Source organism: Brachyistius frenatus, unplaced genomic scaffold (genome assembly GCF_029030835.1).
Source record: "Brachyistius frenatus isolate BFR_SWC_R1_liver_20210118 unplaced genomic scaffold, ASM2903083v1 Contig_175, whole genome shotgun sequence".
In the NCBI taxonomy this organism is placed as follows: Eukaryota; Metazoa; Chordata; class Actinopteri; family Embiotocidae; genus Brachyistius; species Brachyistius frenatus.
Window position 1 is genome coordinate 65,782 of NW_027210774.1, and position 25,640 is coordinate 91,421.

At 41.2% G+C, this 25,640-nt stretch overlaps 1 protein-coding gene across 8 annotated transcripts in view; it reads right to left on the minus strand.

Moving 5' to 3' along the window:
- Nucleotides 1–223: 223 nt before the first annotated feature.
- The window catches only part of myt1lb (myelin transcription factor 1-like, b), a 100,704-nt gene continuing 75,287 nt past the window's right edge, over nucleotides 224–25,640 (minus strand). For 5 of the 8 annotated variants that reach the window (XM_069717446.1, XM_069717445.1, XM_069717452.1 and 2 more), the window contains 15 exons: nucleotides 23,178–23,268; nucleotides 21,708–21,818; nucleotides 20,636–20,862; nucleotides 19,962–20,248; nucleotides 14,259–14,492; nucleotides 12,204–12,325; nucleotides 10,774–10,842; nucleotides 9,548–9,610; nucleotides 9,253–9,336; nucleotides 6,260–6,481; nucleotides 5,476–5,570; nucleotides 4,732–4,835; nucleotides 4,458–4,601; nucleotides 3,431–3,493; nucleotides 224–2,926 (listed from right to left, as the gene is read on the minus strand). In XM_069717446.1, coding sequence (XP_069573547.1) covers nucleotides 2,786–2,926; nucleotides 3,431–3,493; nucleotides 4,458–4,601; nucleotides 4,732–4,835; nucleotides 5,476–5,570; nucleotides 6,260–6,481; nucleotides 9,253–9,336; nucleotides 9,548–9,610; nucleotides 10,774–10,842; nucleotides 12,204–12,325; nucleotides 14,259–14,492; nucleotides 19,962–20,248; nucleotides 20,636–20,862; nucleotides 21,708–21,818; nucleotides 23,178–23,268 — 2,057 coding nt within the window. In that variant the 3' untranslated portion in view covers nucleotides 224–2,785. Of the gene's footprint in view, nucleotides 2,927–3,430; nucleotides 3,494–3,810; nucleotides 3,886–4,457; nucleotides 4,602–4,731; nucleotides 4,836–5,475; nucleotides 5,571–6,259; nucleotides 6,482–9,252; nucleotides 9,337–9,547; nucleotides 9,611–10,773; nucleotides 10,843–12,203; nucleotides 12,326–14,258; nucleotides 14,493–19,961; nucleotides 20,249–20,635; nucleotides 20,863–21,707; nucleotides 21,819–23,177; nucleotides 23,269–25,640 lie in introns of all 8 variants that reach the window. The other 3 variants (XR_011311793.1, XM_069717447.1, XM_069717448.1) reach the window with 3 other exon arrangements.

Below are 25,640 nucleotides of genomic sequence, written 5' to 3' on the forward strand. Positions count from 1 at the left end.
TGCCCTCGCAATATCAACGTAGCCTCCGGTAACAGGGATCATTCATCTTTGGCAGCGGCACACTGCACAGTGTGCAGGATATGTGGATTGTGGCTTGAGTTTGCTGACATCTGCAGGTGGCATGTTTATATGAAATACAACTGTAACAGTTTTACAATTAATAAAAAAGACAGGTTCTCTGGGAATGATTAATGAACACACAAAAGAAATCCTTTTACAGGCCTCTGGCAACACATTTTTTCTTTATTCTGAGTAAGATGTGTCAACATCCAGCATGACAAAAATTGTACAAAGTTCACAATTTATAAATGAAATATCACAGCAACTTGTGATTTCACACATTTATAGCAAAATTAAAATGTCAACAAATCCATGCTGTGTAGTACAAAAATAAATCAAACTTCAGTTCCACAGAGAGCACAATAGTTTATACAAAATCCTGTCTTTGTTAATGGTCACTGAAATCAATCTCAAAATGAACTGGCTCAAACAAAAGAATAAACTCTGATGAATTCACAATAATTTATATGAAAAGTCAGCATTCTAAATATGTGACAACCTTTTTGTGTTCCCTATAGATAGTCACAAATAACTCTTTTCAGATTTGTGATTTATGTACCAACATCAGATGAGCAGCCAGTTTGTGCTTTAAAATCCCTTTTTCCATTTTCACTGATAATGAGAATTAATTCAAAAACTGGTACTAGCTATTACTCTACTGAAGCATTACTATATTGGCAAAAAGCTGCAGACACGATGCTGTGGAAAAAGGCGTATGCAGTCATGGATGATGGGTAGTAGAGTCCTGAAAGAGGACAGTAAAGTACAATAAATGAGATTCAATCAGGTGAACGACAAGCACCTTTTGCATTAGCTCTCAAAAAGGCAAATTCTGAACATGATCGCTAACAACTAGGACAACAGAATGGCGGGGCGTATACAGTCAGGCATACGGATGTGACGCTGGATTGTATCACCCCACGAAGGTCTCGTTTCACTCGGCCTTCGCTTCTTCTGCTTTTTTTTAAAACCTTGAATTGATTGACTATTTAATCCTTTGTACAGTGATTAGATATAAAGTGCTGCTGGGGGATAACTTCATCTTCCTAAAACATAGCAAAAATGAAAGAACTTTGTTAATGTTTTTACACTTGATAATAGCCTACAGTATAACTGCTATGGTTATAATCCTCTTCTCTGATTTCAAGTCCCTGTTCTTCCTCTCTCAGTGGTACTAAATCCACACCAACAGTGGCTCCAAGCAGTTGGTTGCTCCAATCGTGTGCCAAAGAGGTCACCTGGAAAATTGCACGCTGCCGTACGTAAGGATAATATCTTCAAGGACAAGTGCAAATAGTCTACTGGCACATAAGTGGGGACAGTGACCCTGTAAGTCCTGCTGTCATACTCTATAAATACTCTTTACAAAACCCTCTGAAACCCTCTTATTAGGCTCTCGGGTACTGCTTTTAGTTTCTGTAAGAACATCAAAACATGGAAACGAAGGTGTCCCTGTGCAAAATCGTACAGAAAAAAAGTGGAACTCATATAAGCTACTTTCGCTTCTAAAACTCAATGTCCAGGTTGGCTCCTCTTTTTTAAAAAGACTTTTTGTATTAAAAGATTTGTATAAAAATCAATATTTTACATAGGCTATATTAAAAAGATTCATGTTACCCCGCTATGCTTATAAACAAGAAATTGCATATACCCAACCTTTTTTCCTTTGCAGATTGCATCCCGTACCTACTATAAACAAATGATTTAGTTGTAATATTGCTGAGACATTTCTTGATCCTCGCAACACAAGTCTCGAAATTGAGCAGATTTGATACAAGAAAGGCTAGGATGTAGTCTCTATACGTCATTGTCTTTACACATCTTTTCTACTTAAAACTAATTAAGGATGAGCATGTGAACATGCATGCGCTGCACAGATGTGTTCCTCTAGGAATTAATTGGCTCTCCTAGATCATGGGATTTCCACCATCGGGTTTCCGTGTAATGATGTTTACAATATAACTGTTCATACATACATTCATACATACATCAAGTCAGTTTCCTCTCCAGAATCATTTACAGCACCAATTAGAAATGCCCCCACCTACAGCTACACATCTTTTCTTTTCATCAAAACAAAGCACAAACATTTCTCAAGCATTGTCAGAAAATAAAGCGATTTGCAAACCAGTTCTTGCTCTTGAACAATCTACACGCAAGTAGAGTAAGAAGACAAAGAAGAAGGGAAAAAAAAACAACATTTAAAATCATCAAGTCCAAAACCAAGTAGCTTCCTCCTCGCTTGTAGTTTTTTTTTCACTTTTATTTCACTGTCCACTTTTTTCATCTAAAATGCTTTGTTGTCAAGCAATAAAAAGAACTCACGTTCCGTTATCATTAGCTTACTGTTCAGAAATATACACTAAAAATGTGCATACATGAGCAGCTAGAAACATTACATGACACTATGTCAGCTCATATGAAAACGTACAAAATGTGAATGTCCTCAAAAACTATTTTGCGGTTTATTCTTTTATGTTCTTCCTCAAAGCAAGACATAAAAAGAAATGAGAGAAATAAATTATCGTGAGGTCTTCCTAAGCATAATACCTTTTTTTTTTTTTTTTTTTTTTTAAAGAACAGAATTTAGAATTTAGAATATATAACACTATATAAGTTACTGCACCAAATCGAGGAGATCAAATCTTCACTGCCTGTTTGTGTGTGGATCCTGATACACCACGCGCAGCCGCCGGGGGAACAAAAATCTCCCTTCTCTGAAATGTTACACTTGGATCCCTTGAACAGCTTGCTTGATGTTTTCCAACAGCGCTTTGTTTTCTGGGCTCTGGTACTGCTCTTGGTTTGTGTACATATCCGTCAGAGTGGTGACGTAGGCATCGAAGTTCTGCTCGCTTATTGGCTCCTGCAGGTCCAAAAAAACATGACATGTAGGTTGGTAGAAGAAAAGGCTCTGCGTATCTCCTTCTAATTTAAAGAAGAAATATGTAAAAAAAAATTTTTTTTATCTGATTTAATTCAAAAAATGTCTGAGTTGTGTGTGTCCATAAAAAAAAAATGATATAAGAAAATGTCCAATCAGTGTTGTGTCATTTTGAAAGTACTTTTGTACATTTTTAGTTTTAAGTTTGCTCAGTGATGGACCAAGCTTTATTATAACAGCAAATCTCTCATCTTCCATCACATTCCCAGATCATTACAGCACATTTAGAAAGAACAACATGGACACACATATGGATATGGTATGTGGTTTATGACAAGTAGAAAAGGAAGCAAATAAAGGTCCTAACAATTTGAGACTTGTAAATTCTAGGTATTTAGTTGATTTTAAGATTAAACTCCATTCTTTGCCTCGATCATAATAACATAACAAGTAAAACAGTTTGAATGATTCAAATAATTAACTTACTTGCTGGTGCAGCTGTAAGCAGCTGTTATTCCTTAGAGGAGGCTCTTTGTGTGCCAGTGGTTTCTGGGAAGGGAAAGAAGGGATAGATTTCTATTAGCTCATTTTGAGGAAGTAAGTTGTTATTGTTAAATATAAACAATAGAGGGCAGTATTCCACATAAAGCGGCACACAGCAGCCCTCGGATTAACTGAAAAAAAAAATAGAAGCGGGACCACAAATGAAGACACACAAGACAAAACCAATTGGTGTTATATTATCATTTGTGAGAAAAAAAAAATGAATAAAATAAATGAGTCTTTGTTTGTCTGAACAACTGGTGAAATATAAAAGCAGGGTATGATTATAAGAATGGCTTAACACTTGGAGAAGGATACTTAACTGAGGTTTAATAAAGTCCTTTGTCAGTGAATGGTAACTGGTCCATTATGTAAGAGGATATCATGAAAGAATGGCACTGTGATGGATAAAACAGGACATAATTGTGCGTGATTACTATGTAGTACTTATTGTGATATTGTCAAGAGCCCAAAAAAAGAATGGAAGTTGAAATGAAAGTGAACAGAGTAAAGTATCTGAAGCGTTTAATCTTATATGTTTATGTGCCGGTTAACTATTTGCATTTTTCCTTGACGTTTTCATTCCTCAAAAAAACGTCAACGGTCAAGAATTAAAATGACAATGAAAGACAATTTGCTTTGAAAACTCAACCGATTTACAATACAATATAGTGAAGCTTTTTAATCATTTTATCGCTTTAAAGAACAATCAAAACCTCAATATACGCTAAATACATTTTTGTTTCAGCTCAGAAGGTTAATTGTAATTGTTGGAGTTGCTAACCACTGTGACAAACTACATGCCCAATCAAACCGAATTATCACAACTCCCCCTCACTGTTTGGAAAGACAAGCAGTGCTCCACATTTTAGACTAAGCATGCACAGTAGGCTGTGGTTAAATACACAAGTAATGCTATGGTTTGCTATATTCTGCAACTTGCTGGCTTGCCGTTCCTGTTGGCCCTTACCATATGAGGGAGCTGGACATTAGCTAAACTGTTAATCAGTGACTGGCTGAGGTTGGCCAGCTCATGCAGGAGAGATTCATTTTGCTGTTCAATCACCTTGTTTTCCTCCTCTATGGACTTCAAGTTGGACTCCATTGTTGTGATCTGCAGAGAGGAAGGGTGGATGACACAATGTCACAGTGCAGCTTTCGCGATCATCACGGGCGGCTACACTGTACTGCCGAATCAGATACAGACACAGGTCAGTGAGTGGAGCGTACAGGAAGGGACTCACCTGTGTTCGAAGTTTGATCATGTCTGCTTCCACTTGCGAATTAGAGTCACTTAAATCTTTGATTTCTTCATCCAGCTGTTTGATCTCCTCTTCGTGCTCCAGCCCTGTGCAGGAGGAGCAGCATTAAAACTGACACTAGACTACAAGACCTCAGTCAGGAATGAGATTTACAGCCTTCACAGTATGCTGGGACTGAAATGATTCAAAATGACTCTATGTGACTGCTTTGTGTAGGATTTCTGCTGGAATGTTCTGTTGTGTGTGTGAGAGACTGTCTTCGCCTCCACAACAAAATATGGAGAGGTCATTTTAGCTGATTAAGGCTCAACTATCTCAAACAAATTGCATTAAGTTTTTGGCACGTTCCTTCGTCAAAAATATTAAAATTGACAACAGCCCAGGGTGAAGTGGTTAACAGATGGAGCACACGACCACGAGCAAGTTCAGATAGTCCATGTCTGAATACTGCCAACCCAGATTGGAGCCATTCTTCTATTTACATCCTGATGCTGCTCGCCACACACACACACACACACACACACACACACACACACACACACACACACACACACACACACACACACACACACACACACACACACACACACACACACACACACACACACACACACACGCCCCTCCTAAATGGTTTATTATCTGAAATTGGAACTCTCTTCAGTAAATCATTCCGCGTCCATGTTCCTGATTGGCCGCATTGTGTGGGTGAGTGGTAGTTGTAGTTACCGTTGCTGGCACGTTGCTGCTTTATTGTTAGCATTTCCACCCCAGAGAGTCTGGCTTTCCTCATGGCGGAGGTGGCACGTGGACAACCTGACAGACTGGAGGCGGCGACAAGAAGACGATAGCATTGTTTCAGCATGTTGTGGTTTTCCACACGCAAAATACCAATAACCCAACATGATTTATAGACTGCTGTGTTTTATTTAAAGGAAGGATGACGAAATATTCCATCAGTGTCACACTTAAAGAGAATCGTTTTTAGGAACTGCACCTATTCGCTTTCTTGTAAGGGGAATATCTGTGCAGCTGCCCCGTTAGTTTAGCTGCGAATAAAGACCGGAAACAGGAGCAAACAGCGAGCCGGACTCTGTCCTAGCAGCACTAGGTTTTACAAGGTTAGACACCTGACTATGTCTTGGCCTGGGCCAGTAGCTTTCCTGAAGTCTCCTGGTTGCCCCGGCAATTCGTCAAACAAGATTTGACCTGTTAATGAGAGAGGTTCAGAGGGGATGGCAGATTTTGTTACCACTGGACAGACGTGGACTAACAATTTCCCTCATGTTTCCAGCCTTCCAAACTAGCTACTGGCTCCAGCTACATATTTGTAGTACAGATAACAATCTTTGCAGTGTTCAGCTATTCATATCAAACTTAAAATATGTATGGCCCATGTCACAAAAAATGTACACCTCGTTCAATCCATCTTGGTTATGAAATAAGTCAGTTGCAGCAACAACACATAGTAATTCTTTCTTTCGAATACCAATGTTTATTACTCCGGGCCCACCTCCGATGTGTCAGGAAGCTGCCGCTGACATGACCCGAGCCGTCGCAGCCGGGAGTTGGGCAGCACATGCCCTCCGTCTTTCCAGATTTCCATGTGAACTGAATGCCATTTAGGTAGCCATCTTTTTGTCTCTTGGCTGCGATGGGGCATCCTGATGCACTTCTGTGGGATGCGTACTTTCCTGTCACGTGTCCCTGACCATCACAGCCCGGGACTGGACACCTGGTGTGAAACAAAGTGACCTTTATTTAATGGGTGGCGGATTTTTATAACTTCACTTGCAAGTAAAACATCCTTCAGCTTTTCTTCAAACAGGAGACAGCATCCTTATTTCTACAAAGACTAACCTGGAAGTGTCAGCTACTGGCTGTGCTTGCCTTCTCAGTGGTAAAACACCAAGTACTATGTGAGCAAATTTCATTTTTCTGTTTACCTATATCTTTTTTTTTTTTTTTTTTTAGCTTTGATATAAATAAAGATATGATCATCTTATTTTAAAGCTGTCTCGGTGGCGGCCTTATCACAGTTTTGGAATAGTGACAGTGCATCAACATCAGTGGTAATCAGATGCAATGAGGCAGCAAATTATACCAAATGTCACACCTTGCAAAATGGATTATGGTTAAAACCAGCATCTGTTCTGCAATAGAAGCCTCCTGGTTTTAGTTCAACTTTATGGCTTTTTGACTGCGAAAAGAAAAAAAGGGAGTATCAGGTGCACTGCTTTGTACAGTTTAGTATCTGAGATCTGTCCTCAGTACGAGGAATTTGCTTAATCAGTTAATTTCTTGATTCACTACACTTCCAAAACATTAACTCTCTGACTACAGTATTATACATATAGTTCCATCTTCTATTTTGCACTGCCAGCACACATTTTAATCCATTATCAGTTTCTATGGAGTCTTTGGAGAAATATCTGATCATATTTATGTAAACTTTTGCTGATCCCTTCAGATATTGACCACATTCTGCCAAAATTCGCTGTCCAGGTTCAAATTTCATTCTATCCCCAAATCTATCTGTATTGATTTAGCCATTCCTCCTCTGTAGGCCACTCAATTCATTATTTGAATCCCAATTTCCCTGCCATGCCCTTGACTATATCATCATCTTTTAATGATGATTCTTAAAACAATTACGGAAATGATCGCTGACACCAAACAGAAGTATTGCTCTAAAAGCTTGCTGGAGGTGAGTTGTTGCAGGAAGACAAATTCGGAAAAGTGAGTGAGCGTTGGAGAGAGTGCTGGTGTGTTAGAGTGAAGAAACCATGGCTTGGTGTTGTACAAAATATGGAAAAACTAACTCTTCACGCATCTTTCATAGACTGTTGGAACGGGACGCGCTGCCTTTGTGGCTAGTTGTGCTATAAATTGATGCATTACACTACTATTGGGTTTTGCAGTGAAATCCTAAATTAAAGCCCCTTTTTCTGAAGAAAAATGTTGTTCAAAAAGTGGAGACAGCTGCTGGAGAAAGAGTGGCGGTAATGCTATTATCTTAAGGCAGTGCGTTGAGAGAGAGTTGAGCGAGACTTTACTTTCCGGTTGGGGCTCCTTTCAATAATTTTGTCAGAAAATCATATGAATAATCTGATTCTTAGCTGAGCCCCTGAAGCACTCTCACTCTATACAGGACTGATTTCAAAAATTGTTGTCTCCATTAGTCACTTAGATGCCAAATGATAGGAAAATAGGTAAAAAATACTCGAGTTTCCCTTTAACTGTCCAAGAATGTGCAAGAAAGGACCATTGATATGGCCACTCTTTATTAATACCTGTAATTATATTTGATCACATACTATTTTGTATAAATATCTCACAAGGGACGGCTGAAATAAAGTTGGAAAATGTGAGAAAATCCCCTCACATGCTCACCCAAAAGTCTACCAAAGATAACAAATACAATGTTTTCACCCTTCTACTGCTCCCCCTAGTTGTTTTCATGCAGCCCCTGAGTGTAAAAGCTTAAACCAGGCCCTGTAGCACAGGAGCGCATTCCAAATGACAGAAACATGGTCAGGTCATGATCTTTGTCTTGAAAAGGACACATAGGCTAAGAATATTGAGGGAGGGTGCAGTGACCTTCCCTCTGGGTATAATAAGATCACGAGGAAGATGGAGAAGGATGGTGTCATTAACCCTACTCCCAAGAGGGTAGCTGGAAAGATCAAGATGTAGAGTTGATTTACCTCCTTTTACATTCAATACTGCACAACTGGAAAACTCTTCAATCAAAAATTTTTTTTTTTAATGTGTTAAATCCTCTTAATTTATTTGATTTTATTAGTTAGAGACACCGATAAAGACACATTATAATGAACAGAGCATCCTGTTACCTGTGGCAAACCGTCCTCAGAATCCAACAGAATGACAAGCTTGAGAATGATCAAACTGTGTTGTTTGTGCTCTGCACCACCAGAGAAATCAATGCAGCTGCAGGGATGAGGCCAGAGAAGCCCATTGTGGGATTTAGGTAGAGTCAATCAATCTCTCTCTGCCTCCATCTCTCCCTCTCTGCTCGCCTCTCTTTCTTTCCCTACCTAGACGTCTGCAGGAGTTCACCAGAGACTGCGGAAACCCCCCCCCACCCCCCCAAACTGCTACAACCTTGCACTTCTGAAGTTTCTCCTGCACCTTTAGACCCGGGTTGAAACTTTACACTAAGAACACATTTGTCTTGTCAGAGCTAATACTGATTTATTCCCGCTTACTGTAATGCATGTCAAACAGGAAGACATGCACTGACTGCGCAAGACACGGCAACACTGATCAGGAATCAGAATATTCAGTGCACTTCTGCTTGCATTCATGCAGCTTCGTTGCATCATTTTAAAACAGGAAATGTAAAGTCATATGTCATGTCATATGTCACATGGGAAATGTATAGTGAGCAGTGAGCAGTGAGCAGTGTGCATAGCACTAGGAAGAGCCTCAGCATCAAGGTTTTAAAGGGAGACAGAAGACTGATGATCAGTGTCTGTACTGTACCTGATAGGCTCCTGGTCCTCCTTGTTCTCTTTACTGTGGATGATCTTTATCCCACTTTTCCTGGCCCGCGGACACCCTGAAAGACTGCAGATAAATGATAGTGTTAGAGCATGCGGTATGTGTGTGTGTGCGTGCGTGCGTGCGTGTGTGTGTGTGTGTGTGTGTGTGTGTGAGAGTGTGAGTGTGTGTGTATGTGTGAGAGAGAGAGAGAATAGTTAAAACAGGGATCTTTACCAGATAGAAAAGAAAGGAAAGAGAAAGAATGGTTCATGTGTTTGTTGAATTCGTGATTTACCTTCTGTGTGAGGCGTAGTTGCCAGTGATATGTCCCGAACCGTCGCACCCTGGTGTCGGGCACCTGGGGCAGAAAACACAAAAAGGGCTCAGGGTCTACAGCAAAAGTGCTGTAGCTGAAGGATGATATGCAATGTGCCTTTAAGAGGATGAAATACAAATTGCAATAATCTATAGGTTGGACAATTTTTTGCAAAGTTCATTGTCTATTCAGCATGAAACAGCTGCCGACATATGGTTTTAACAGGTCGATATACAGCAGGACAAGCAACATATACATTAGCTAAGTTGTTCACTGTTCACTTTTAGGATTTCAACATGAAATGATATTTTCAGCATGAATAAACGCTAAATCCTTTTTTTATGTTTGAACCCTCACCAGAAAAAATAAATAAATATATAATTACGGGCTCTGACATCCCCTGAGATCTTATGTATTTGCACATTGGTCTAATTAATAGATTGGCTAAGAATAAGAATGGTGATATTCTACATTTATTATATTTTCATAAATTCCTTCAAAGACTAAAACAAACAATTACGTCTAACAGTACTTTTAAAAAAAAATGTATCTGTGGCTCTCAACTCCAAGCCCATTAGTTTCTACTGAACACTTAAGTCTTTAAAATGGGTTGTGAATATTTAGTTTTATATTGGAAAAAAGTTAGATCATTTTCTGAAATAGCTGGCCATTGCACTTTTTAGCACACTTTTCTTAAACAAAAGAAGTAGGTGTATTTGTTCGGGACTATTTTCGGCAGTGGACTGATGTACATTTAGTGCTCTAGAAAGTATTCTGGGTTGTAGGACAGTGTATGTGGGACTAAGTCAAAGTAAACTACAGTGTATGTGTTCATGGTAAAGAAACAAGATGTGCTTTGAGGCAAAAATGGACCCCCATGGCACAGAGCAATAAGATATATTTGGATACACACCCATTCATACATACTTGTTGGTGGGATATCGCCATTGTTGTTTATGGTAATTTTGTATGATTTGTTGAAAATATGAGACTAAAAATAGAATATAGGACCTTAATATATGAGCTTTAAATTGTTTTCCTTAAAGCGCAGTGAAGTAAAGCGCTATATTTTGGCATATTTGTGCTTTATATAACCAGTTTTTACATTTATGCACACTAACTCTAAAGTTGACATTACCCGAGGCAGAATAAGCAAAACATACAAATCATCATAAACAGTATCAGTGAGTCATCTCAGGCCTTACTTGAGCTCTTGTGCGTTGTTGGCCAGCATACTTCGAATGCTTTTATCAGCTAAAGGACAACCTGAGAGACTGAAAAATACACCAATGGAACATTAGTTATACGAAAATATAAAAGAAAAGAAAAGACACTCCAACCACGGTGACACAAAACAGTCACTCATATCCCCATTTCAAAGACATGCAAAAAAAAAATTAAAAAATTAAACAGGAAATGTAAAAAAAAGCCATGATGCAAGTGCAGAGAGTTGATTAAAACAGTTAACCCTCTGAGTATTTGTATTTATAGGGAAATGGAAGGCTTGTTTTCTTGCAGCCACTCTACTCTGGATTCAAACAGGACTGAGAGCATATAAAGTACAGTACATTAACACATGGGTGTTTTCAAAAACTTGAACTTTGTCCCAATCGGGAATTGGTTGTTTTAGGGGAAATCTCAAGTAGGTGCAGGAATGTCTGACATCACTCGGTCCTTGCAGACTCACACCGCAACCCTCAGCAATTCTGCTTAAATCTCGCTGCTCTGAATGGTAGATGCTTAGTCTGCATTGCACTGTGGGAAGGGCCTGGAGGACTGAATAACATCAGCTTAGAAGGCTTTACACACGGCCCATTGAGAAATAACTTTATCCCAGGGTTTAGCTAGAAAATTAACATGTACCCAATCTTTAATTAATTTAGTCTTTTCTTATTTCGTGATTCCCTTGCTGCAGCACGTCAAGTTGCCAATAGTCAAAGGGCTAACAAATAAGAGAGAGCGAGACATTCTGTCTACAGGTGTTTGACAGCATTGTTGAGGTAAGCTGAAAACAATAAAGAGAAATAGACTTAGAATCCACCAGGAGAAAAGGAAGTCACACCTTCGATGTGAGGAGAAATTGCTCGTCAAGTGACCACTTCCATCACACCCCGGTGTGGGACATCTGCCACCGGAAAAATAGACAGATTTATAAGTCCAAAAGGAAGGAGAAGAAAATGTGAAACTTACAGAAAAAGGGGTTGTTTCTGATTTTTTTTCATTGTTGGTTTTCATTGTTTCCAGTTTAGCTTCACTGTCTGTGATTAATATTGTGCTTCCTGAGATCAGCTACACTTGATGTGGAATGATACCGTGTCATAAGAAAGCCAAAGCATTAAAAGAGGGACACCGCAATGAAGGTATAAGTAGAAGCTACCGGGTCTGGGATCAGTGTGGACATGTGGACAAAGCTGGTAAATAAAAGTCTTATAGCAAGCCACTGCAAGCAGCAGAGGGTGGGGGAGGGAGGTAAAAAGAGAGGTGGTTCACTGAGGTTAACTGGAGCAAAGAGAAGAATGAAAAAGGAAACAAGATGGAAGGGGAGGGGGAAGCAAAGCAATGATTGGGAGAAGCAAGTGGGATCAGGTGGACAGGAGGAACACTGGCAAATTGGAAAGACGAGGAGGACTCTTACGTTATCAGGTCCTTCTTACTCTCCTTGCACTGGGCATACTTGGGCTTGGGGCTGGGCATGTTAACATCTGTGGTGTAGGAACGGTCCTCCAGCAGATCGTGGAAGGGATCCAGGTCATCCGGCTAAGGTTCAGGTGGGAGGAGAGGGAGGAGGGAGGAAATAAAAGTGTTCTTTTTAAGTTACTCACTTCATTATTGGCGATACATTTTCAAGAAACATGCTTGTATGCGCAAATTATACGGCACACGCACTCCACAGTCCGAAAGTTACAATCTATTTCGTGCGTCAGCACGTGGTGCAAACTCCTACTTTTGAGAGTCTGCTTCCTTTACCTTCCTCATCTCTTTTAACAAACACGCAGACATCATGAGCACACCTGTCAGAGCACACAGTCTTGTCAATTTGAACGCTATTGCCATTGCTTCAGCGCCAAACGATTGGTGTGTGTGTGTGTGTGTGTGTGTGTGTGTGTGTGTGTGTGTGTGTGTGTGTGTGTGTGTGTGTGTGTGTGTGCAGGTAGGCACATTTACTTCATGAAACCATCTTTAATGTTAACACACCAGCATTACAAGGCCAATCGGGATAGGAGACCAGTGTGTGTGTGGGAGGGGGGGGGGGGGGGGGGGGCTCATTTGTGGTTACGTACCGTTGTACGCGTTTATCGTACTTGTGTGCGCGTAAGTACAGTACAGTGAGGGAGTTGGATTGGTTGCAGTCAGTCACTAGATGGCACTGTGGTGTAGTGTCACACCGCTGCTCGCTGTGTTATGTGAGGCTGTGCTTTGTCTGCAGTGCATGCAGCCAGGGCACGACGGCTGTTGATGCAAATCCTCTTTCCTTTCTGCCATGCTACCAGTGTGTGTACAGTAATGCCCATAAAGAGACAGGTCCAGATACAGCCCAAATTATCCAGCGCCCAAGCTGTCTCGGAGTGTGTGATGCTGGGTCAGCCAGCGAGTTTCTCCAATTAAAGGGAGCGCAGGCTGAGAGGCAGAGAGCACGGAGAACGACACATGCATACATACAGAGATGCAGAGCAAAAAGTAGGCTGGGGATGGAACTCGCATATACACACAGACACACTCCCAAAGAGACGTGGGTACAGACGCACACACACACACACACACACACACACACACTCTTATGAATATTCACACACAGCAAAAGAGGCACATGTGCTGTACATGCATGCGCCTGTGCACACCGACAGGCGCACCCAGCAGTGGTGCATTGATTTCCAGCAGCTCTTTGATGAGATGAGCTATTCCGATTCCCTCCCAAGGTGCTACTTTGCATAATTCATTTTGGAGAAGAGCGAAATGTAAAAACAGAAAGCCAGCATGCGGGGAGCATGATACAAACAGAGCAGAAACCTCCGTGCATGGCAACACTAACATCAATTAACATGCGGATTCATTAGGTTTCCCTCAAAAATCCTTAATATGACTTTCTAATGATTCTAAATATAACAGCGAGTCAGACGGGGAGGTGAGAAACCTAGAAGACAATCAGACAGCAAAGCAAATATTTGACTTGGAGACACTGTGTTGAATCAATGGCTTGGAGGAAGATAATTTGGGCAGAGACACGTTGAACAGACCGTATAAGTGACACATGCCAAGTGTATGGTCTGTCAGCTTCCATAGCCATTACTACTGTGTTATTAATTGTCGCCAACATCATGACCGCTTGTCATTTGCAACCTCTCTCTTTTATTCTTCTCATCATCACTCATCACCGTTTCTCTCTTGATCCCAGCATTTACCATCAACATTTTAAGGGGAAATACATTTGTGGTGGAACATTCTGAGGCAAAGAAGAACTTAACTTTATGGCTTTTGCCGATCAAAACTAAAGTTTCTGTTTCAACAGGAATGAAACAAAATGTGTCTTCGTGTGGCTCAACCAAGGAAGGTTATATTTTAAAGATACAAAATTTAGATGGTTATCAACCTTCCTTCCCGAGAAAATGATACATACTTATTTATCTGACCATTACCAGATACTAGCGGCTGACTACATTTCTAATATCGTCCTGGTTATTTTCCCCTTTACCTCTTTCTCGTCCTCGTCTATGTGTTTGATCTTGGTGTAGTCTACAGGCAGGTCCCAGCAGTCGGCAGCGTCCCCCATGCCGTAGCAGCGGGAGCCCAGTAGGGCGGCTTGTCTCTGGGGGGACATGGGCTCTAGAGGGGTGAGCACCGAGTCCCCTGCGCTGCCGCCGCTGCACAGACGCTTGCTCATACTCAGGTCCAACGTACCGTTCTCATCAACATCTAGACTGGGACTCTGGAAAGTGTATTTGGATGTGGTGATTGTGCGTTTAAGTTGGAGTCAGGTTAGGTCCGTATATGTGGAGGTGATGTGTGTGTGTGTGTGTGTGTGTGTGTGTGTGTGTGTGTGTGTGTGTGTGTGTGTGTGCGCGCGCGGCCAATTGTGTTGTGTGTTTTAAGTCAGATGATTATGATGAAGGAAAGAGGGATACACAGAACATAAGGAGGCAGGGATGGAGAGAAAGGGATAAAAGAGAGAGAGAGAGAGAGAGAGTTTCTGATTAAATAGCAGTCAAACATTTTCATATTTTTAGGATCAGAGCTGGGCAAAACAGTCACTGTATACATACTGAATGCTGAAGAAAGTACACGAGAAGTGCTTGAATGTTCTATTTCTCCGGTGAAGTGTTTCACTTTTGAACTTTTTTCGGGTACCTTGGACAGACGGATCGAGAACACATGCAGTTCAAATATCGGAAATAATATTCCAAATTATTTTTTGCCCAAATCTGGCGAAGAAGAAACCTTAGAAACATGCAGTGTACAGTAACAATGGAATCGTGACACTCATCAGAGGGTCAAAAGAAGAAGAGGTTGTCGGCGCTCAAGGACGAGTGCATCCCTCTGTGAACCCCTCCTTTCCTCTTTCTTTCTTTCTCTCTCTTCCCTTCTATCCCACCAGGGTCTGTACTGTGCAGTCACAAGGGTGGGTGGTGTGTGTGTGTGTGTGTGTGTGTGTGTGTGTGTGTGTGTGTGTGTGTGTGTGTGTGTGTGTGTGTGTGTGTGTGTGTGTGTGTGTGACTTTGTGTTGGGTGTGTGTGAGCCTAATGTGAGTGGACATCACAGGGAGGGCAGGGACTGAGGGTTAGGGGTGGGGTTGAGAGCAGTGATGAGCAACAGTGGCTGAACAAGACTGCAGCATACCCAAAAATAGAGGCAGAACTATACTGTGTTCTCCAACAAAGTGGGCCATGTACAAGACCGACAGTCCACTAAAGCATTCGCTTTATTTCTGCAGTGTATTTTTCAATCTACCCTTGCATTTTTTTTTTCTTGAACCTATATCTTGTATATGTATATAACAGAGTGCCACCGTATTAAGGATTGTGTTTTGGTAGACATGTACATGATTGCTCTCATAAATACTCCTCTCTCTGAATCCCCTTCTCATCTCCCCTCTCTTCCTCGCCCTCCTCACTCTCTTTGCTCCTTTTTATGAGTAGGAAAGCCCGCTTTAATGCTGATTCCAGCCGACAGTGTCCCCAGGGGTGGATTCTCCTGGTGTCTGAAGCCAAAACCTTTGTGGTGCACACTGACTGAAACACACAGGGTGATAGATTTGGGACTGGGCATGAATACTGCAACAATTGTGGCTCAAGCAAGGATTTCAGGATAATAGAAAAAAGTGTAAAAAAAAACAAACAAACTACTACTGTTGCTGGGTTATTATTCTGTGGAGACAAATATCACACTATCACTAATAAAAGACGGCTTGGAAATCAAGCACAACAGGGTGATCGGACAAAGAACACTCATCATAGGAGTTTTTAGCACCTAAATTAAAACTACTCAGCTGATATTATTCCATGTTCTGATTTGAGTAGAAGCTTGACAAAAAAAAAAGAAAGAGGGTCACTGAGGATAAGTAGAAAAACTTGGACTGTGGGAAGAAAAAAATAATAGTATTCTCCATTGAATAAAGGTCAAGTTGTGAAGGAATAGATCCTATGGAACGTGCCTCATCGCGCGTGACTTGTCTTTGTGAATATGCTCAGCAGACCGACCTCTCTGTGTATTGTATGTCACTGTCCTTTAAATCAAACTAATGACAAAGATATGTGAGGATGCACCAACCCCCTCCTAATTTAGCCAGCTGGTAACCCCTGATCTCTGTTGCCATGGTAATATCAGGTGTAAAAGGGCCCCAGTATGAGGGGTCAATTGGTTAATTCTCACCACATTACTTCAGCCCACCTATTCCAGGTTTAAAAAAAATACGAGCTTTCTTCCTCTCTGACCCTTTCTTCACTTGAGTGTCACTCTTTAGGGTGGTGGTTCTTTCTCTGACTCTGCTCCACATTTCCTCCCCGTCTTCATGTTTTTCAACTTAACAAACATCCATAGCTGCCAGTTTTACATCTTAGAGTGCAGTTTGATAGTACGCAGACACCAAGATGATCTCATTTAGCTGAACTGTTCGGATGTCCATAGAATGTGTTTCAGCTTTGCACAGGGAAATACATCTTGTCGGAGGTTCTGTCAACCTATAGATATATAAATATAAATATATATATATAACATACAACATATCTAAACATTAACATTCTTTGAATGACATTATACTAGAAAATCTGGAATATAAAATGGATACATGAAACTTGTTACATAAAAAAAACAAAAAAAAACGTTCTTTTTTATAACCAGACACTAATTTATTCCTTTTAATCAAGACACTTTTCCTATTATTCACATAACTTTATCTTTACATATCACACAACTTTATCATCATTTCGCAAAATGTGCATCTTCCAAAGTTTTCAAAACAACTTTTCTATCAATAATATAAGTCGTTATATTCTGTATATGTTTTGGACATGAGCCAAACTCTTTTTAATTTGGCTCATGTCTCGAACTAAAACAGACTGAATTATTCAGGCTTTACTTTTGGGGAGTTGTCGTGTCATCCATCTCTTTATATTGTCTACTCTTAATATAGTCAAGCTCTGAGTGTGAATGGAATTGAACTGCAGTTGATTGTTAGTGATATTGTGGTTTTTTTTTCCTTCATATAAGTAAAAGAAAGTTTGATTTGTAATATAATCCAACTTTGACATCAATAACCTCAGCAAGGGCCTTTCTGTATGGAGTTTGAATGTTCTCCCTGTGCCTGCATGGGTTGTCTTCCTTTTATACTCTGGCATCCTCCCACAGTCCAAAGACATGCGTGTTGAGTTAATATGTGTTTCTACACTGGTCACAGGTGTAATTTGTTGTCTGTCTTCCTGTCTTGGTCCTGTGATGGACTGACGATCTGAGTCGTTCAATGACTACCTTCTTTTATCTATGTAACTTTATTTTACCCAATTCAGACACTGAAATCCTCATATAAGCTTTTATAACAGCCAGAATCCATTACATTTTCTCTAAAATGCAGTCAGCTGAGTCCTTCGTGGCTCTGACAGGTTTAATTATGCAACACTGATGTCTTTGCTTTGGCTACCAACACAAGTAAAGACTGATTTAAAAAAAAAAACCTTGCTCTGACTTTGGTCCTTTAATATATTTCCAGTCTTATTTACACTACACTCTTTTTGATTCTGGTTGATTAACTTTTCCAACACGTATCCCAGGAAATGTAGAAAAAGAACAGAATTAGTTCCTGAATTCTGTTCTGTTGTAATATGAATTATTCATATTTATTATTATTTCTGAACATTTAACCTCAATCCTGCTGAAATATTAAAATTATTCCTTATATATTTGGCAAGCTGCCTGTGTGTGCATTTTTAATACTTGAAGTCTACCTGATGTCATGTTTTCTAACTTGCAAAGTGTGCAGAGACTCTTTGGGTTGTGTTTACTACATACAGGGTAGTTCCTTTAAGGATTTCTGGAACTTTGAGTGGAGCTGCTACACTATCGTTCATTGGTTCTCAGCCTGAAGGGTCAGCACAAGGTAAATCTGAGGGGCAGCGAGGTGATTACTGAGACATGAGGGAAGAACAATTATTTCGAATTCAGTCTTTCAGTCAAGAGACTGAGAGAACGAGATACGGGTGGATAGGCTGGCTGAAAAAAACAAGGAGGCGAGAACAGGGGTGTGTGTGTGTGTGTGTGTGTGTGTGTGTGTGTGTGTGTGTGTGTGTGTGTGTGTGTGTGTGTGTGTGTGTGTGTGTGTGTGTGTGTGTGTGTGTGTGTGTGTGTGTAAAGTTTCATTCTCAACAGAAAGGAAGGAATAGTGTGTGACGAGGTGAGGTGTTGAGATGAAAGAGGAAGAAGGGGCAAAAAAAAGCCCTCTGAAGTCTCTCGTCCTCCCCATCCTGCCCTGAGAGCATACAGGTAGTCTGGCCCCGGAGCAGCCGAGGGTTCAGACAATGAAATGGGGTAGGACCAGAGGAAGTCCTGACTGCTGCACCTCCTCTCCTCTCCTCTCTCCTGTCCTCATTCCCTGTATTGTGACAATTAGAAAGCTCCCACCATCTTAACTCTCCTTCTTTATTTTCAATTCTATCATCCTCATTCTGATTCTCTGGCACTCTCCGCTGTCAACATAAGCATTAAGCCAGCATTAGCCTTGTGCTGTGCACTCTTTTTCTGGCCTCCATTTTCCCGCTCAGCATCTGGGTGCAGATAATACAGGAACACTGTCACCTTATCTCCTCAGAAATGACACACTGGACTCATGCAGTGTCAAACGGTGCTTCGTCCTGCGCCTATCTGATCCCCAGACGGAAAATAAAAAATTGCCCTGCTGAGCTCTGAGTGTAAGACACAGCCCCAGATCTTCAATGGAATGTGTGTGTGTGTATGTGCAGGTGTGGTGTGCACAGTTGAAATCTCCCTATCTTTGTCAGTTTTCACTGCCAGCATTAGTATAATGAAGGAAGCACCGAGATAATCTGTCAGTGGATTTTTCTTTGGCTACAGCAGGCCACAGTCTTACAAAGTGTAGCGAACACTACACCTTTATAAGACTCTTATGAGTCATGCGAGGCCACTGTGTCACATCAGGGAATACTTCTCCTCCATAAAACAGGAGACATGTCCGTCTCAACCAGACATTTTGATGTAGAAATCGTTAACGTCCAGGGATGTAGTGTTATTTGCTGAAGTATTGAAATCTGTAATGCACGTACATGAGCAAATATACGGATGTAACTCTGTAAGTTGTGGCTCATTGTTAGGTTGTGTAACTGCTGTGGTAGGGTCGATATTTTAATCGCTTTGGTTTAGCAAGGTCAACAATATGATTGTGTTCAACATTTGTTCTGGATTACTCGTTGAAAGTGTGATATTTCGATCACAACACATTCCAAATGTTTCACAATAAAAGCCGAGTTAAGAAATGAAGGCTTTTTTTTTTTCTACTGAAAGGCTTGAAAGCCTTTAATTTGAAACAGACACAGAAAGTGTTGAGTTTCCATAATGCAATGCTGTAACAGGGCAAACGGTAGCTGATTAAAACAAGGCCATGAGTTAATGTTGTGAATTAATTAAATACACCTTAAATGCAAATGAAAACTTTGACCATTCTATTTTTTTCATTCTCTCTTGCATGATATACGCTGCAGAGAAAATCTGGATCTTCAAACACCTAAAAAAATGTAAATGAACATTTTATTTTCCCACTTGGAAAAAAAAAGTGGTGGAGCATCATTCCGATGAGCTCTGGCAACACTACACCTAGATTTAAATCTGTTAATTTAACTGAATATTTTGACCATTTCAGTGTCAAACATCCAGAGTCCCTCCTCTCCCCTCTTACCTGTGAGCACAGGTCCTGGGGCTTTACCCCCATGCCGTGGGGCATCTCCCGGCAGCGCGTGGACAGGTTGAGGATGGCTGTGGCTGCCATGTGCGCAGCCTCCATGTCGTGACTGTAGTCGAAGCTGCTCTTGCTGCAAGTGCTGCTGGCGCTGCTGCCCCCGCCCCCTCCACCTCCTCTCGCGCCCCCTCCGCCACCTCCACAGCTTAGGCTGCTGCTGCTACTGCTGGGGGCGTAGGTGCTGGTGGTGCTGCTGGCGGAGCTGGAGTTCTTGCAATAACGTTTGGCTGCGGGACGCATTGAAGAAATTCAAACTCAAGTTTAGTTCTCCAAGAAAATATCCCCAATGAAGTGTGTTTTATGTTTGTTTAAAGTTTGGTGGGACAAAAAGTGTAATCTTAAACTAAATTAAGAACATCATAGCTTTTACTGCCATTCCTCTCAGTCATAAAACACAGCCTTGAAAAAAGCCCCTCGCCGGCCAATGAAATTTGTTATTTTCATCGACAGTGTAATTTAAATACATTTAAAAAAAATGCCAATCAAAAGATGTGGCCCTGAAGTGTCTATGCTTGAGGACGATTTTCTAAATCTTGTGTGGGTACAAGAGTATTATGGTGAAATAAAAAAAAATAAATGTCTGCCTGTGATTTTATTTTACTGTAAAATAGTACCATCAAATCCTTTGGGGGAGATGTCCCTTTGTCCATGAACTTTTGGTGCGATGGCCCGCTTTCCATATACTTGGTGGTTGTTGCTGCCGTCGAAGGCGCTGTAGTCGAAGCTGGTCTTGGAGTACTTCTCCAGCTCCTTGGCCAGGTTGGAGCGGGGCGTGCTGGTGGAAACATTGTTCTTGTAACCATACTGTGGATAGTCCAGTTGTTTGACAAAGCACATAGGCCTGGAAAATAAATGACGAGGGGGTGGAAGTTGGACCGAGGCACTCAACATTGCCCAGGGGAAGGAGAGGAAACTTGGGGTTTGGTTAAATAATGGGCAGACTGAGGGGAAGAAGGGAAGGAGCAGACTGTTATGGTGATACTCCAGAATTAGTGCATGGAGGATGATGCTGGAAAATGAAGCGGCAACTTTGGGTGCAGGACTTTGCTTTTTGATGCCATTGCACGGATGTTTTCCTGCTCTTCCTTTAACAAACGCGTGTTTTTTATTAACTGTCGACAATAAAGCCATGCCAGATTTAGTTTCTTTTGTTACTCTTGCATACTTTTGATATGCATTTATCATTTTATATATATTTACAGTCTTAATCTAAGACTACTAAGAACTGACATGTACGATCTTACACTGCTGATGTTCAAGTAAACATAATAAATATAAAATTGACAATTACTTATGGCTTATGGCTCATCACAGCATTTTTACGACTATCAAAGAAACTCTTTCAAATAGCTCTGCCTTCGCTCTGATAAATGAGGCCAGTTTTATGAAAATCTTATGAAGAGATTTGCCTTCAATAGTGAGCAAAGAGATGAACATGCAGCCTCTTGCAGATATTCTCAGGGGACAGGAGAACATAAACATAAAACAAAAAGGGGAGACGCCAAATCTCAATTACAGAATGAATAGCAAAAAAGAACAAAACATTCCAATGTGACATGAGTAATTTATCATGTTTAAATCAACAAAGCTGCATTTGACTGACACATTTACCAACACATTTTACATCTACAATATTCCTGGATTTCATGATAAAAGATGTGGATGAAAGCGTAGACTGAATACTACCTTAAGACTCGATCAGATGCCTGGTTGGACTTGGCTGGGCCCTCGCAGCTCTGGTGCTTGTCTTGGGTTTTGGCCAGCTTCTCGGCTGCAGCGATGGGACAACCTGACAGACTGAAATGAGAGAGCAACCTAAATGGCATTGTGGAACACACATTTTGATGAGTGAAAATGTTACATTGAATGCACATGCCGTAAAACGTTCAACGTGTTTGAGCGCCTGTCAGCCAGTATGCCAGTCTGCCAGGCTTTAAAAACAGCTCGTGCACATCTGCCTGTCAGCCAAGTCACTCCGCGCCTACCACTCTGAGAGCGCCTGACTGTAGTTCAGCAAGTTTCTGCTTAAAATGCAAATTCATTAATTTTCATCACTTTTTAACACTTTAAATAACAACACAATCAGCAACAGCTTGCATGTTTCTGGTTGAAAAGCTTCAAATAATTCTCAGAAATAGATAGTCAGGCGTGGACAAATATGAATTCTGCAGCTTCTTTCCTTCAAACACCTGCTGACGGGACACACGCGCACATACACTGAAAATGTGCACTTTAAGTGTGTTCCAACAGAATTTAGGTCTGTAAAACTTCCTCCGGACAACGAACTGACCGTGCGTGACAAAAGTTCTTGTTGTTATCCTTAACTCCTATTATTCTCCATCCGGTCTGTCAACTGCAGTGTGTCGGTCAGCGGTGGAAAAACGATCTTTGACAATGGCCTGAAGCCATTATAGAGTTGTGTTCACGAGTATCTGCCACCAGACGGGCATGGATGTGTGCAGGGGAGAAGAGCGTGTCAGGTGGGAAAGTGTGAAGCCCTATATGGAGGTCTACATCAGCTCTTTCTACTAAAAGTGAAAGTTTACCGCGCGTGCCTATTTTGCGCTGCAAGCCGCGTCACTGAGCACAGCACGGAGCCATTCTGGTCCTCCCAGGTCTGCACCTCTCCTGTCACCCTGGCTGAGTGGCAGGAAGGTGCTAATGGCTGCTGCTATGCCCAACTCCCTGAGCATCTGCTGTGGGTGACACTCCTCTTTCACTGTCACCTCGCCCCGTCTGACAGCCGTGGCAAGAGCGCCGTGCTATTTCGACTTCTCCCTCCGAACCTGCACCTGACGGATGCCATTTTTCGCCTCGAGCTGATAAATGATTTATGCGTTGGAAGGTGCGAATTGCTGCATTCTAATCCGTCTCAATTAAACTATGGAATTGTTGAGCAGCTGCACTACTTTGATTGTTTACAACGAGCCAACATTATGAGGGAGACACAAAAAAAAAAAAAAAATATGATGCGTTGGAAAAAGACAAAAAAGAATGGGTTTAAAAATGACGAAATACAAAAATAATAGAAAAAAAAAAAAAAAATTCAGGATGGAAAAAAATAATCACCCGAAAAAGTGTGTTCCAAAATAAGGGCCACAAAAAAAGGAGGGTACAACATGGAGAGTGCGACGTTCATATGGGCTGTGCTCTTACCTTCTGTGGGAGTTTCTGTTGCTATTGACATGGCCGCGTCCCGTGCAGCCAGGCGTAGGACACTTAAGAACATTCTCATACATTGCCACAACTTCGTACGGACAGGAGATAGGAGTGAAAGACAGGGAAGGTTAGGAGCCCCTTACAAACACGCATGAGCTCTATTAGTGTGTGAGGAGCTTGGCATTATAAACATCATTAAGAAATGAGCCTGTGTGAACCCAAATGACCTCTTCTTCATTTTAATGAACACTAGTTTGAAAGGGCAGGCAAGGTTTCCCACCATATTGCTTCCACTTATCCAGCTCTTTCAAATTAGTATTCATGGAAAAGGAACAGTCATGAATAAAAAGATGTCATTTAAGTTTAACAGGACAAAGCCAGCAAGAGCCAGGGATGGAAGGAAATTTTGGACATGCAAAGAGCAGAGCATCCAACAACTTGCAATCATGCAAACACAAGCCGTAAAATCAATGGAAGAAGCAGACAGATGGAATACGGCTCCTTGATAGAGTGTGCTTTGTTATCATCCGTACGTTGTTAGGACAGAGAGTGCAGTCTTCAATACCATTTAGCATTAAAACAGTCCATAACTGTCTCACATCCCCTAGGCAACCAGCCAATTAGATTAATGATCTATGGATGTCCAAGAGGAACCGTTGGAGCACCGCGGGCGGGGGCGCGGGGAAGGGTCGTCTCGACACCAGTGGCATGCAGGGCCAAACCCCATCGGCATCAGCTTCATCATTATCACCCCCTTAAACTTTCACCCCTCGTCATCCTATTTCCCCTACATACTAATTGGTGTTCAGTCCAGGTAATTGGACAAAGCTTGCCACCTCAACATGCCACGAGCCAATACATTATGCAGTTTTGCCTTGCCCTCTGATAAGAGACGGATAGAATTGAAAGAAATTAAAGCACTGGGTCTGATACAGGGGGCACAGATATAACTACATATACAGCAACATTAGTGAGGAGGCAAAACTGGTCTCAGAAGCGTTTTATGTTACAAAAGTAAATGACTTTAAAGACAAAAACAAGGACTCCCTGATTAAATATCTTAATATTCTGCAGAAAAGAGCTACAATGAGCAAACAGGAATGGGAATTAATGAATTTGAGATCTAATTTAATCGTCATTTTTCACAAGGAATAGTCTGGCTGCCCTGTGTGATTTCCCAATTAAATGAAGCCACTGCATTAATAATGTATCGTCCATTCAGTACGGCAAATGTGTTGAGGGGGGGGGGGACTTACCCATAGCTGAGTCTGCCCTGCAGGCAGTCACATGTGTGACATGTACTCATTTTTATCTTTAAAGTGGTAAAGCAAAGCGTCTGTCTGCGTGAGACCACTTGTAATTTACCTAAAACATAGCGACCGGCCGCTAGATGGCTGTTAATGCTGAGATCTGCTAATAACTAAAGCAGGTCACCCTTCAGCAAGAAGTGTCTCAATCTCAAGTATCCTTTTGTAATTGGGGGACAAGGACTGAAGATGCGTTGTGTGTATCCCGACACCATTTGCGCTATCATTTCCCCCAAAAGTCAGCCTGACATAAGTGAGGAAGAGGAGGAGGAGGAACTCAGACATCATATTCCAAAATCTCCAGTGACAATCAATTCAGGCCCATTCCCAATTCCATTTTGGGGCTCTTGATTCGAGACAAGGTCAACTGCTTCGACTCATTTCACATTTCTGGGAGTTGAGTACGTCTCAGGTTAGGGACCTTTGTGTGGGCGGCACTCCACAGAACAAGACTCATCTGTGACATCGCTGGTCTTTGCAAGCCTGACTTTAATGCTAACTAATTCCATTGCCATTGTTAAAACCCTCTTTTATTTTGATTGCAGTCTGGGTCATGGTAGATCATAACTTGATTTTCACGCTGCAGTTAATGAAACGTGTAAAGGGGCTTTTATTGAGAAGTTTGCACAAGGTGAATGAGACTAAAGAGCCAGGGTGAGTTCTGTAAAGGGAAAACTCGGTTTTCATTCAAGGCTAATCTTTATTGCCAATTCACTTGATCTGTGGCTTCGAGATATGACACTGCCTTTCCATTCAACAGAACTTAATTGAGCAAACAATACAAATAAATGAATGGGGGTTAAATAATGGATGATCGAAGCATGCTCAGTGTTATCAAGGTTTATGAGCATTTCCAAGTTTTGTAAAAAAAAAAAAAAAAAAAAAAAAAAAATTAATACTCAATGAACATAAAAAAGCTACGCATATTAATGGAGGACAAAAACATGACATTTAAACTTTTCTCTTCAGTCAAATATGCAGTGACAAACCATGCTGTGAAGAAACATGCAAACCATACAGAATGTCCCCGACAATGATGAAACCAACAACAGTGGATGGAAATATGACCAATCACTCTCAATCACTGTTAGTCAATGTAGCTGATTAGATAACTCTCATGCAGTCCAGGAAACCACTAACTGACAGATCTTGA